The sequence below is a fragment of the Electrophorus electricus genome, chromosome 23 (genome assembly GCF_041902795.1).
Source record: "Electrophorus electricus isolate QZ-2024a chromosome 23, ASM4190279v1, whole genome shotgun sequence".
NCBI lineage: Eukaryota > Metazoa > Chordata > Actinopteri > Gymnotiformes > Gymnotidae > Electrophorus > Electrophorus electricus.
Window position 1 is genome coordinate 10,893,124 of NC_137519.1, and position 14,441 is coordinate 10,907,564.

General features: G+C 41.0%; 2 protein-coding genes across 3 annotated transcripts in view; both read left to right on the forward strand.

Annotated features, from left to right (window-relative positions):
• Positions 1-6,594, forward strand: part of pias1a (protein inhibitor of activated STAT, 1a) — a 33,968-nt gene extending 27,374 nt beyond the window's left edge. For both annotated transcript variants that reach the window (XM_035521098.2, XM_081706142.1), the window contains exons 9-14: positions 126-286; positions 1,087-1,217; positions 3,288-3,468; positions 3,780-3,919; positions 4,123-4,163; positions 4,356-6,594. In XM_035521098.2, the coding sequence (XP_035376991.2) occupies positions 126-286; positions 1,087-1,217; positions 3,288-3,468; positions 3,780-3,919; positions 4,123-4,163; positions 4,356-4,676 (975 nt within the window). In that variant the 3' untranslated portion in view covers positions 4,677-6,594. The remainder of the gene's footprint in view (positions 1-125; positions 287-1,086; positions 1,218-3,287; positions 3,469-3,779; positions 3,920-4,122; positions 4,164-4,355) is intronic.
• A 139-nt stretch (positions 6,595-6,733) lies between these two features.
• On the forward strand, positions 6,734-11,096 carry rxfp3.3a1 (relaxin family peptide receptor 3.3a1). Its single transcript, XM_027004784.3, has one exon. It carries the CDS (start codon positions 9,241-9,243, stop codon positions 10,222-10,224), a length of 984 nt encoding a protein of 327 aa, XP_026860585.2. The 5' UTR covers positions 6,734-9,240; the 3' UTR covers positions 10,225-11,096.
• The last annotated feature ends 3,345 nt before the right edge of the window (positions 11,097-14,441 follow it).

A 14,441-nucleotide genomic window follows, 5' to 3' on the forward strand; every position in this document is an offset into this window, starting at 1 on the left:
TGGTTTGTCTCCCTGCCTGTAACTTGTATGTGTTTCTCCATGTGGTATGTGTGTTTTGTCTGTGTGTCTGTGTGTGTGTGTGTGTGTGTGTGTGTGTGTGTGTGTGTGTGTGTTTGAGCGCACAGCTGGGGAAGATGCGGTTGATGATTCCATGCAGGGCAGTGACATGCTCCCACCTGCAGTGCTTTGATGCCACACTCTACATCCAGATGAATGAGAAGAAACCCACCTGGGTGTGTCCAGTCTGCGACAAGAAGGCCCCATATGAGCACCTCATCATCGACGGGTATGCCCCTCGCACGACACACATGCACATTACAAATCTGCATGATCAATAACACACCAGGGCCTAACAGGACACCAGAGCACTTACAAAACTATTTTGTAGTCTCTCTCTCTCTTTCTCTCTCTCTTTCTCTCTCTCTCTCTCTCTCTCTCTCTCGCTCTCTGAATTTGCTCTCAATATTTCACTGGCATTAATGTCATATATTTCATTACTGCCGAGGCACACTACATGCATCCACAAACTGCTTTATTAGGAGCTCTTACCTTGCACCTAACTAACACCTCCACTCACTGAGCACATCAAGTCCACCTGTCTGCTATACTATACTAGGTGCATTATGTGGGTTTACAGTCGCTGAAGCCCATCTGTTGCCTAGCATCAGCTGTCCCCTGTGACACTGATCACTGGTCAGTTTCTGAGCACAGGCCTGCAGGGCTGCTGTCAGGTGTTACACTAGTATAGCATTATCAGCAGTGCTGCTGGGAGCTTCAGATGTCACCATCGCTGCTGGCTGCTCTTGTCAGTCCTGTGGTCAGAAACTGGTGCTGAGATGGATGACCAACACAAGCTGTTCACTGCAGCAGATGGCCTGGTCTCCGACTTTACACATAAGCTGTGTTTGTAATAAATATTTCTAATAAAGTGGTTGGCGAGTGCAATTATAAATGAAAAGGAAAAGTTCTTATATTAATGATTAAACAAAGCACAGAGGGGGAAAAAAATTCTTTACCAAGTGCTTCAGTTGGATCCCTGTTTACTAATATCTTTCTCTCTCCCTCTCCCTCTCTCCTTCTCTGTAGGTTGTTTATGGAGATTTTAAACAGTTGTGTAGACTGTGACGAGATTCAGTTTAAGGAGGATGGGAGCTGGGCCCCCATGAGGTCAAAAAAGGAAGTTCAGGAGGTGTCTGCTTCATGTAACGGCGTTGACGGTAACTTCCTGTTTCTGCACCTTGTGTTTCTCTTCAAGAATTGTGCATCAATAAATTACTCCTTATACTGTAATAACTGTTTGGTAATGAAATGTAATGATGGAATAAAATCTAGAGTGTCCTTAAAGTAAGTTTATATACGAAACTACACACTTTAGAAACATGAATGAGAATGGGTTTGCTGAATGTCATGTGGCATGTATGAGTGTGTGTATGCGTGTGGGTGGGTGGGTGAGTGGGTGGTTGGCTAATAGCACAGCAGGTAAACATGGCAAATAGGTGGGGAGAAAATCTCTGAGCCCACAGAGAAAATACAAATATGGTGGTTGTGTAATTATATCTGAAAGGTGTCTTGATATACATTTAACAATTATTAATTAAATAAATAAGAGTTTTTTAAGTTTTAAAATTGCTGACGAAGAAAAGTTGACACAGTAAAGTTTATGTATATCAAAGGAATTTGATGGTAAATGACTGGGGCGATAAAAATCGTCCATTTTCACTTTCCTACGTTTCAAACAAACATGAAAGAATTTTTCCCTCAGATGTGAAGGAGAGAATAATCCTTCCAGACAGAAGTGAACTGTATGCTAATCCTCATGTTAATTAGTGAAAACATACCAAACATACCACCGTCAGCCTCCTGTAGCTCCCTACATGCATGTCGGTGTAGAACAAAGGCTGGAATCTAGCTGTTGCTTCGAGGTCTGATGGCTGGCAGTATGAATGCATAATCTCTGACAGCTTCCATGTGTCCTTAAAGCAACATTTCATATGCAGAGCCCACATGATACGGAGCGAAATGAAGCCTCTTTTGGAGGGTGTTGAACTTCTTGTCGGATGTTTCATTCTCTTTTATTTGAGTATATGCAAGACTTTCAGATTCTTTTTATGGATTTCTGCAGAAGAGAAGAATAGCAAACTCTCTCTCTCTCTCTCTCTCTCTCTCTCTCTCTCTCTCTCTCTCTCTCTCTCTCTATATATATATATATATATATATATATATATATATATATATATATATATATATATATATAAAAAACAGGAATTAGATAAGGAAACATGCAGAGAACTAAAGGTTTGCTTTATAGAGACATATGTAAATATATTTCATACATGGATTTTGAGCCCAGGCGAAAAGTTCCCAATCAAGTGTGATTATAATATTGGTATGGGTTGACTATGTGATAGTCTAGCTGCTTTTATGCAGTACTAAATACTAAACCTACAGTCCTGGACTAGGCGCATAACAGTATATCATTTTTTATTGATGCAGATGTTCTAAAAAGAACAACGTAATTTCATCGATCCAATGCATATATATCGGTCCATATTGAAACTATATAGCCAATAATATTTGAGTTTATTAAAATGTTAGTGTAGTTCAGTTAACTGAACAGTGGTGTTGTGATTCCTGCATACTCTGTGCACAATGTTTGTTTCGTTCTTTGCTTGGCTAGTACATCATTCGTAAATTACTGCAAGGTATTGTAAAGTTCTTATGAAGTTTCCTTGCTCTGTTTTGGTCTAGTTCTTTCATTTTTATCTTTGTTGTTGTTTTAGAGTCAAACTTTGTCATATTGTTGTTTGTGTTACTTTTCCTCCAGTTCCATTTTTCATAGACTATATCTCTTTATCTTGTTTAATTTCGATTATGCATTCATCTTTCTGTCAGTTGGTGTGGTTTTTATTGGGGGGTGGTGTAATCATCAAAGTTAATAGGCTTCAGAAAGAATTGGGAGAATATCAAGCATGCGAAAATTATATGAAAACTTCTATAATTACAGGTAAGCTTGTCTGACATTGCAAATTGCCTGTCAAGGAATGTGAAAGACATTAATTGAACAGTTGCACACAAAAAAGGTTCTTCATGGTTCACCCAAGCACAGTACTGGTGTGGTGCGGAGGCTTAGTGGTTAACCTGCTAAAATGACTTACTATCTGAGACTCTGAAGCATGGCAGCAGCAAACCCCCCCCCCCCCCCCTTTTTTTTTGTTTTGTTTATTTTTTTCCTGCCGTTCATTTCCTGCCACTGCTGCGGTTTCCCCCGCTCACCCCCTTGTGGACAGGTGCGTGCCGGACGTCGGCACCTGAGCAGAAGTCCAGCTCCCAGGCAAGTGGCGGCAGCAAGAAGGTGGAGGTGATTGACCTGACCCTGGACAGCTCGTCAGAGGATGAAGAGGAGGAAGAGCCCCTGCCGAAGAGGAGCTGCCCCTCGCTCTCTCCCACCTCACCACAGATGAACAAGGGGTGAGTACGGAGGACTCCAGCGTTCTCTTGGGTTTGCAGACACCTCGGTGTATTTCCATAATGCTTTTCTGAAAAGTGTGTTTAGATTGGCTTTATATCAGTTAGGGAGTTCTTTCAAAATGTTTATACGTTGCAGTTTTTTCACTTTGATGACCATTTTCTGCATACATTCTGTATGTTGTTCTTGGTGCACTTTCGTAAGTCACTCTGGTTACGTGTGTCTGTGAAATGCCATGAATGCAAATGGTGTATAAGTTATAATGCATGTTTTGCTATGTTATCTGTGGGACTGTGTGTGTGTCTGTGTGTAGAGTGTTGAATCTGTGTACACAGGCATCTCCTGTGAGTCGAACTCCCAGCATGCCTCAAGTGGAGACCAACTATATCCCCCCTCCACCACCCCTCATACAGGACTATCGCCACTACTATCCTACTCCTAACGACCTTACAGGTATACACACACACACACACACACACACACACACACACACACACACACACACACACACACACACACATACATACATACATACATACATTAGTATTGCTGTGCCATCCATGAAGTGTCATGGAAAGTAAAACATTCACATATGCCATATCAAATGACTTATGAACATGGGCATAATCACAGTGTGTTTTTTATGTTTTTAACAGATCTCAACTTTTTCTCCTTTTTACAAGGAGACAATCATCAGGTAAGACTGCTGAAAGGAGAACTGAAGTTAACACTACAATTAACAGCTACAACTAACACAATACTCATTCTCTTGCTGTAATTATTACTGATCTGTCTCCCTCTCTTTCTTTCTATCTCTCTCTCTCTCTCTCTCTCTCTCTCTCTCTCTCTCTCTCTCTCTTTCTGTCCACTCTCCACCCGTCCCTTTCAGCACTACAACATGGTAATGGCAGCGGCTGCCTCGGCGACCGAGGACCACGACCTCCTCCTGAACCGCTTCCTGCCCTACGGCTCTCCACAGCTCTTCCTGGACCCGCCGGGCACTCCGGTAGGCGGAGCCGGAGGCGTGCACGGCCCAGCCGGCCCCACCCACCGCAGCAACAGCAGCGGCAGCAGCTCGGCCGGGAGCCTGGGCTCGGCCGGGAGCCTGCGCGACGCGCACGGCCTGCCGCCCTCCGCCCGTGCTGGCCCCGATGCTGCCATAGCCTCCGCCCTCTACGGCTCCATCCCAGACGTCATCTCGCTAGACTGACACGGTACCCGCAGAGTCCAAGAAAAAAGGATGGGAGAGACGCTCGACGTTGACAGGAAAAAAGAAAAAACAAACTAAAAAAGAAACCCGAAAAGGAAAGTAAAGGGGTTTTTTTTGTTGTTGTTGTTGTTGTTTTCCTAAACGAAGATGAACGTTGCCGTGTACAGAGAACAAATATATTTTCAGTTTTACCTTTTGTATATATAAACTCGGAAAAACTTTTTTTTTCCTACTCTGCGAATAACTAAGGGTTTTTTCCTTCTTTGTTTGTTCGTTTTCTTCCATTGGGGGTGGGGGGCGGGGGACGACCTTTTCTTTACTTCATCCCAAATCCTCATTTTGTTTTGTCCTTGATTATACTGTTATTGTAATATTTTGTGTCTCTTTAGTTGCTGTTGTGTTTTTTCCGTTTCTTTGCTACATTACATTCAGTATCCTTTCTGCATCCATGGCGAAGGCGTGAACCTCCCACGCCTTCGCGTTGTGCCTGCCAGCGCGGTCGCCTGCGGCGACAGATGGACTCCAGGCATGGTCTGCTCAGCAGCACGCGCACTGTCCAGTGCAGGCTGTCTTGGGTTTTTTTTCAACCTGCGGATGATTTTCTAACACTTTTAAATGATATGAAGTATAATGAACTGTCAACAAGCATTCCTTGCCCTTCAGGAATATGCTACGGAGAGTGGAGCCACGGCGACCGATGGCCATTTCTGCTTCTTTGCTTGTTTTTGTTTTCCTTCTTCATCACTTATTTATACTTTAGAGCAGACAGCCCTGTGCACTGCCTCTAGTGTCATGTTTCCATCTTGAGCAAGACCTTGTGTGCCATTGCTTGATTTTTCACACCACTTTGGGTTTTGTTTTTTTTTGTTTGCACAATGCCGAAATGGACGCCACAGGAAATTGTTCCCCCTTTTCGTTCTTTCTTTCCAGTGACTCACATTGTGCATTGCCCTCTGTTGTTCCCTTGTGTTTCCATGAGGAGATGAGCGGAAAGATGCAACAGTGTTTCATCCCAAAAGGTTTTGGGTTTTCTGGTGGAAAGAAAACGCTAAGAGCCTAAGTTGAAAGTAAGCAAAAATCTGGACATATCTGTGTTTGAACTCGATCCACGCTGGAGTAAGACCCATGTGAACTTCACATGTAAGGTAGCCCTGCCATTTCATCCAGTCCAGTGTCCTGCCAAGCTGTTGATGGAGTTCGAGTCATCTGTGTTTGATATGATGCCGTGTCTCTTCAGCACCACACACACACACGCACTCACGTGTCTGCTAAAGCCACTCTTTATTTATTCTGGTGTCGTCTGACAGGATGTATATGAGTTAGGAGACTTCGACCTGTTATGACCCTTGACAGTCGGGCAATCATCCTGACAGTCACTCACGAGCTCATAGCCACTCTCCTCCATGCATGGATTAACAATATTTAGAATCCCTCACTATTTATAGAGCTTCCAGTATTAAAAAAAAAGATTGTGGCCATTGAGTTTTTAATTTTTCAAAATAGAAGTTGTGGTTAAAAGCTGCAATGAACAATTAATATTTCCAAGCTCTAAAATTGGAAGAGAGAGGCTTTCAGAGCATATTCAATGACAGCTGTCCTGATCTGGATCTGCATGACGTTTATCTTACGGCTCAACACTTTCTGTGTTGAAAAACATATTTATTTAATAAGTGATTTAATTTAATAAGGGTGAAGGAAACCGTATCTTTTTTTCCCTGCAAGGATTTGGAATATTTAAAGGCTACAGTCTGCCTGTGTGTTTCTGTGCACATGTGTATGATAAGGGGGGTTGGGGTATGGAGGTTTTGTGTGTGTGTGTGTGTGTGTGTGTGTGTGTGTGTGTGTGTGTGTGTGTGTGTGTGTGTGTGTGTGTGTGTGTGTGTGTGTGTGTGTGTGTGTGTGTGTGTGTGTGTGTGTCCATGCAGTCTTTACTGTGTCACATGACTGCTTAGGGACTAAGCACTGCTCACATCTTGCCCTAAATCCTCACTGACTGAAATAATGATGATAGGCTTATCCCCTCAAACTGAATTTTATGTTACGCCTTTCCATCATTCTCTAAATGCCCGTCCTCTCTGGTCCACATTTCTGCTCAGTATTTAAGTTTTTTCTGCAACCTTGTGAGTTCATGAAATAGTATTTAAAACTTTTGTTCAGTTGCTTGTCATCTCATGCACTATATGCTCTTGCAACTTTTAAACCTTTTTTTAAAAACTTGTTTTCAAGTCGTCCCCCCCTCCCCGACTGATTTTATATATGTAAAATGTTGTCACCCAGCCCAGCAGGCTAGCCTAATCAGAGATGTGTTTGTAAAAGAGAAGACATTGATTCAGTCAGCCTGGTGTCGAACATAATGCATGACCAAGATGTTAATAGTTTTTTCCACATGACTTCTATCAGAACTTGGCCTGGAGTCTTGCTTTTTAATGAGTATTTCTCTTGTGTCAAATCTCACCAAAGCCAGCAGTGATCTAGGCAGTGTTTAGATCCAGAGATACACTAGGAGTTGCACTTCTTTGTTGGTTTTTTCACTCCTGCGGTTGCTTGGTGGTTTATGTTCTAAAGCCTGCTGTTGGTCTCGCAGGTGTCTGACATTGTTATAGCCTGGGTGTCTTGTCATCTTTACTCAGTGCAGTGGATCACACCCCTGGTAACAGGCTCACCTTGAGTTGTGCTGTGGTTGCTATGAGAACTGAAGGCAAAGAACATGTTTGTTTTCATACAGCGTACAGCTTATTCCACAGCATCAAATTGAATACTTTGTGATTATTGTGGCAACACACAACAAAGCCCAGTATAAACATAACTGCTTTTTAATGAAGAATTCTTGTTGATCAGTATTTCATCATAGCACCTCTGGTTCTCTTCATTGTATGTAAAAACATTAAAAACATAGCTGGAGTTATTTATTCCGGAACATACAAAGGATGTTTTGTTTTGGTCAAAGGCAACAACAAAATTTGTGAACATCTTTTTTCACTGATAGCTATAATGGCTGAAGAGGAGTGTGTGTGTGCGTGTGTGCGTGTGTGTGTGAGTGAGAGAGTGGGAGAATGGGTGTGTTTTGACAAGGGTATATTGTGCAAACATGGATGTTTCTGTGATGTGTATTTGTGTTCTGAAGTGGGATCTGAAACATTAAAATTATTTCTATATTTTTAAATGCAAAAACTGTGCTACAAGTGGACTTGGTGTCTAAGTCAAATTTTATTTTATTATTTTCCATTTAAAATAAGCTGACATCTGCGCTCACTGCCTTAAAATACACCTCCTCTGTCTGTGGCATGTCCTCTAAGAGAAACGTCTTTTTAAGGAGATGTGGAAGAAATATTGTACAGTAGAACAATGTCAGTTTGTATAAAGTACTAAGGGAAAAATATTTATTACATGCATTGGAAGAAATTGTTTACTTAATGAATGTTATCTGTTTATTTAGAGATGTTTAGATGTAATAAATGCATTGAGTTAACTTTGAATAACTTCTTTCTTTATTCTTTATTCCAGCAAAACACTTTTTTTATGATTATTGACTAGTTAACCTTGTTAAGCATGACATAGTTACTTATTTTATGAACATTATCAGCCATTATGGGTCTGTCTGTACCCAAAAACACTGCGGGTGAAAGGTTTGTGTATACTTGTCAGATAAGCTCATCCTCCTCAAATCGTATATGCACTAGTAAGAAAACGCGAAGCAGCCACAAAAGCGTTTGGCAGTACGCTCCCAGCTCGTCAAAAACATCACGGAATTACATAAACGTATCCACTACATTACCGGATTAAGGTATCAGCTTTCATTTTCACTGTAGTTTGCATTTCGAATTTTAAACTAATTGGGTTGAATTCTTACTATGGGCAGGGATGAAACCGAAGAGGTCAGGTGACAGTGAAGAGTCATTCATACACCCATCGGTGCTCTGACCTTAGACCTGTGACAGGCGTGCTGGGTGCACTGGGGGGAGGTGAATGGGACATCGCTAACTTGTTGCTGTCGATGTTTAAAAACAGTAGATGGCAGCAAACGCAGCGTTCTGGTTCTGTTGTTCTCTGACTCCCACCTTTAATTACGATAGAAGAGAGAATTAAATACCATTGCACACTATTACCGTATAAACAATTATTTCCTTCAGTGGCAGCTTAATATTTTCTTAATTCAGGAAATTTGATTAGGAAAATAAATTCATTAGACTAAACCTTGTCCGTAATGGAATAGACTGGCACTGCTTCAGTCTTAAGACCGACTGTTCAGTCACATACTAAACGGAATATCATTATAAATTGTGGTTTAAAAATTATGTTTTCTCATCACAATAGCTCCTCTGCAAGCCAAGCGCGCATGGACAGGGATGTTTTATTCGGACTCACCAATCGCAGAGAGCCAGGGGCAGGCTGTTCGCAGAGCACGCGCCATATACGCGCGCTGCAATTTACACAGTTTGGACAATTTCACGAGCTCTGCGAAGGATAATCTAAATGATGACAACTTGTCAGGCTTGTTTGGAGAAGGTAATTTGACAATTTTAGTGACATGGGTAAAATTTCAGTTGCAACACTGGCTTAGACAATGGAAGATATTAATCAGAGTGGTATAGTGAACAAATCAATAAGTGACCTATTACATTTCAAGAACTTGGAGGACATCGATGTCTCCGCCGACGGGAGTCCGATTTTGAGGTTATTTATCTCTATTACTTATTCAGTAGTGTGTGCCATCGGTTTAGTTGGGAACTTGTTGGTGCTGTTCTTTGTTCGGGTGAGACAAGAGAGAAGGAAATCCAAAATAAACGTTTTCATCCTTAATCTTGCTGTGACGGATTTTCAGTTTGTGTTGACTCTACCTTTCTGGGCTGTGGACACCGCTCTAGACTTCAGCTGGCCATTTGGAGATGCCATGTGTAAGATCATCCTGTCGGTGACGGTAATGAACATGTATGCCAGCGTGTTCTTCCTCACTACTATGAGTATCACTCGGTATTGGTCTGTCGCCTCTGCACTGAAAGACCGCAGCAAACAGACCGTCTGCTCCGTCAAATCGGTCTGCGTTGTCCTGTGGCTCCTGGCGACCGTGGCCACTGCGCCAACGTTGATTTTCTCAACGGTCACAAACGTGGCAGGGGAAAAACTTTGTTTGTTAAGGTTCCCCGATGGACAGCATTGGTTAGCGGTATACCACCTTCAGAAAATACTGGTTGCCTTTGTTTTACCCATGGTAATAGTTTCTGTCAGTTATTTGCTGCTTTCAAGACTCATCCGCCACCGCGGGATGAAGAATAATCCCAAACGCAGAACGCAAGTCACGAGGTCCATAACCATTGTGGTTTTGTCTTTCTTCCTCTGCTGGATGCCTAACCATGCCATCACGTTCTGGGGAGTCCTAGTCAAGTTCAACGCGGTGTACTGGGATAAGACATACTACATCATTCACACCTACGTGTTCCCCTTGACTGTCTGTCTTGCTCATGCAAATAGCTGTTTAAACCCCGTCATTTACTGTCTCATGCGCAGGGAGTTCAGGAAGAAACTGAGGGAATTGTTTCTCCGCGAATGAGCGCGCGCACTTACCGTGCGCTCTGTGCCCGGGACGTGTATCCGTGCTCCGGCACATGTAGCCTTTTTTCTAGTACACAAGTCTTTATTTCATGGTTTATTATGTACAAGCACTGTATAAAAACATGACTATGGGCAAAACTTAATGCAATAAAATGTACTTGCATTGTCACTTATATAATATCTGAGTCACATAAGTTGTACACGAATGTAATGCGTCTTTATTTTATGACGTGTAGCCAAGACTAGTATGGTGTGTCATCTTTCTCTCAATAACTGTCACCAAAAAAAATGCAGTTACCGAAGTACTGTGGTGGTGAAATTATGTTTTAGGCACTTAGTTTCACTCTGTCTGTTGGTTAATGTAATGTCTTGATTTGATGCTATTGAACTGTACATCTGAAACACTTCTGAATATACAATCCAATTAATCCTAACCTCATTGTTTAAACAGCTGTCCTAGGAAATGACTGTGATTGCGCTCATCCATGTAAGACAGGTTTTTAGAGCCACAGATATGTTTAGTCAAGCTTGTGTTGTAAATCATGCAGTAAGTATTCTCAAACACGCCAATAACATTCATCAGTATGGTACAGTGGTTTTGGCAGACAATTACATTTGCTTGCTTGATGATGCATTGTTGCATTGAATGTCATGTGCTATCCCTCTGGGGTTACGGAGAAAGTGCAAAGATTTATAATTGTGCAATCTAATTTAAGCATATCATGTCAAAATCACTGAAAATGTGTCAGGGTCTACTAAACATTGCTATCTGCCCATTAGGCTGGATGACCCAGAAAGGACTCTCTTACTCTCCTTCTCTTCATTCTTGCTTTTTCTCAAAAAACAAAACAAAAAAAAAAACCTGTAGCATTTCAGTTATAAATAAAGACATCCCTTCTGTCAATTCTCTCCCTGCTGTTATCCTCTCTCAGAGCCTGTCGTGTCTGTTTCATTTTCAGCTGTGCTCAGTGAGAGATTAACCAACACCCCTACTGATACCAACACAGATTCCACGAATAACTGTCTGCAGGGAGGACGTCTAGAGAAACCAGGGAGAAATGCACCAGATTTGTTTTCTGGCCACAACTTCTGCCAAGCACTCACCATTACAGATTTTCAAGGTCTTCCTGCAAAGTCTAGCTGTACTCTTGACATCTAATTAATTACAAATGTGTCATCAAAGGAGGAGCTGAGGGGTTTTTTTGGGGGGGAGTACTACAGATCTGAATCTCAACACATCTGGTGAAGCTCTAAATCACACTGCTTGTAAAAAAGTCTCATAGCGGATCACAAAAAGAGCTCTAATTGCTTAGCAAAGATGACTGAAGACATTACACTGAGTAGATAGCAACTTAAAACAACGTTTAGGTGTGATGGAACAAAGGGATGAGGGAAGGCTGTGTTATTCAAACACAGAAAATCATTAAACACCCACTGAAAAGATACACCAGTGTAATCTCTATTATTATGGCTCCTGTAACATTAGAAACACTGTGTGGTCCTCAACATTTAGAGTTTTCAAATACGTCTTGTGATGGAGGCAGCATCCACAACTGGGTCTCAAACCCAGGCCCTACAGGTGGTAAATATTTGCCCCGACTACCGCACCAAGGAGCCAGCTCCCTGGCGCAGTAGCGGGAGCACCCATTTCAACTTCAACTTTCCATCACACCACCCTCTCCTGTGGCACAAACGTCAATATCTTCCTAACTAAAGGCTAAATTCAGCCTTGTGCTTAGCAGCCCTGTCCCTGTAATGGCATCTCCACATGGCTTGGTTACACAACCTTTGATGTGATGCAGCCTCTGCTTTAAGCTGCATGATTCAGATAAGAGCATGTTAGCACTAACCATGGAATTAAATAGCCAGCCAGCTATGAAGCATTTCTTTCTTATTTACATTTGACAAGGACAAATGCAAATTTGATCATGTTCTTTAAATCTAGTCTATGACAGTGAATAAGTTAAAGAATAATTCTCTCACATACTAAATAAATGTGAAGGAAGTTAGACTATTCTGAGAATAGTCCATTTGATTTTATGGGGAAAAAAAGACCTATAGACTTACTGCCTCATTTTGAACTGGGCTTATTTCTTTCCATACTCACAGATATTTTACTTCTTGGTCATTACTTACACAATCAAAGAATGAGTGTGTCATGTTTTAGGCATGATACCGACCTGTTGGAACTAGCATTCTACTCTTAGTTGCTGAGTTTGAGGGTAGTCAGAGCTCCCCACTGGTGATGACCTCACTAAGTGATTGTGACAGGATAATCAAATCTCTTCTTCCCCATGACACCCTCTCAGAATCTGACATCAAAAAAAATTTCTACGGCAGCCACGATTCCTATGAAAACCACTCGTGTGAAATAGTTTACTATCAGGTGGCTTCTGATTTTATTTTAGTAATTGCTCCAAGTATTTTTGGTAAACAACAATTTGGTGAACACATTTTATAATTTTGAAGCAAAAATCTCATGTGTATATGTTTCTTAAACATTAGTTAAAATATTGACTTTGGATGTAGTCTCTGTTTTAGTATCTGTATTTTTTATTGTTGTTGAATTAGGTCACTGTTTTTTTTGTGTTTTTGTGTTTTTGTTTTTTAAAAAGCTTGGTAATAATGCACATGACCCATAGATTTAAAAATGGGGAAAGTTATTCACCCAAGTCTAAAGCAATGTAAAATTAAAGGCTTTTAATCTTTTTGAAACTTTTCCACAGAAAGTAACTATCTTATTCACAAACATGGCATAGAATGAAATATGTTCAGATGGCAAAATTGTTCCCGTCAACCATGTATATATATATATATATATATATATATATATATATATATATATATATATATATATATATATATATATATAAATTGAACTAAGCACACATGTATACATACACACTATTATTAGGCATATTGTATTTTGGAGAATTCATTTTAATGTTGAACAACTACAGCACTCTCGGTCAATCCAAAATGTTAATAAACCTCAAACCTGAATATTTAACAAAGTAAAAGTGAGGTTTTGGCTTCTTTTTAGGAGAATATGTGTGCATAATTATGCAACTAAATGAAAAACAAATTTTCCCCATCTCATTTGTTTATTTTCATATGTTAAAGTGAGGATAATAAACAACTCCATTTACAAATAAACATTTGACATTTAAAACAAACAAGCAAACAAACAAACAGCAAGAACAATAAAAACAGTGTCCAATATATCCACCTTTCTTTTCAATAACAAGTCATAAACCTTCCATTCATGGAGTCTGTCAGTTTCTTAATGTGTTGACGAGCAACTTTTTATGCAGCCACCACAGCCTCCCAGACACTGTTCAGAGACCTTTACTGTTTTCCTTCACCGTAAATCTCCCATTTAAGAAGGGCCCACAAGTTCTCAATAGGGTTCAGGTCAGGTGAGGAAGGGAGCCATGTCATTATTCTTTCAGGTTTAAGGCCTTTACTGCCTAGCCAAGCAGTGGAGTACTTTGATACATGTGATTCAGCATTGTTCTGCATAAAAATCATTGTCTTCTTGAAAGATGCAGACTTTTTCCTGTACCAATGCTTGAGGAAGATGTCTTCTAAAAACTGGCAGTAGGTTTAGGAGTTGATTTTGAGCCCATCCCAACCCAAAAGGGTCCAACTAGCTCATCTTTAATTAATACCAGCCCATAGCAGTACCCCACCTCCAACTTGCTGGTATCTGAGTCGAAGTGGAGCTCTGTGCCCGTTACTGATCCAGCCATGGGCCCATCCATCTGGTCCGTCAAGAGTAACTCTCGTCTCATCAGTCCATAAAATCTTTGAAATATCTGTCTTCAGATTTTTCTTGGCCTAGTCTTGATGTTTCACTTTATGTGTCTTGGTCAGTGGTGGTCGGCTTTCAGATTTCCTTACCTGGGTTACATCAGTGTGCTTTGGTTTTTCTTGTTGGATTATCCTCTGGTTGGTTAAGGTAGGCTCTGAGTTTATTTACTTTTGCCTTAGATTCTGATAAATTCAAGGCTTGTTGTCTGAATATAGTTGTTAGTTGCATGTTAGCTGTAATTACTCACTACAGGTGTAGTTCCGCCTTGGCCTTTGGAGTGAATTGAGGGGCGGACTCAGCACTTATTGAACTTGAGTTAAATTAGGATGACTCCACTACAGACGTATATATCTGAAGCGGTAATCAACACCTGGTGAAGCTTTGTTGTGCTTTCAATCAGT

Coding starts and splice junctions, on each gene's coding strand:
- rxfp3.3a1 (XM_027004784.3), top strand. CDS start 9,241: ATGGAAGATATTAATCAGAGTGGTATAGTGAACAAATCAATAAGTGAC.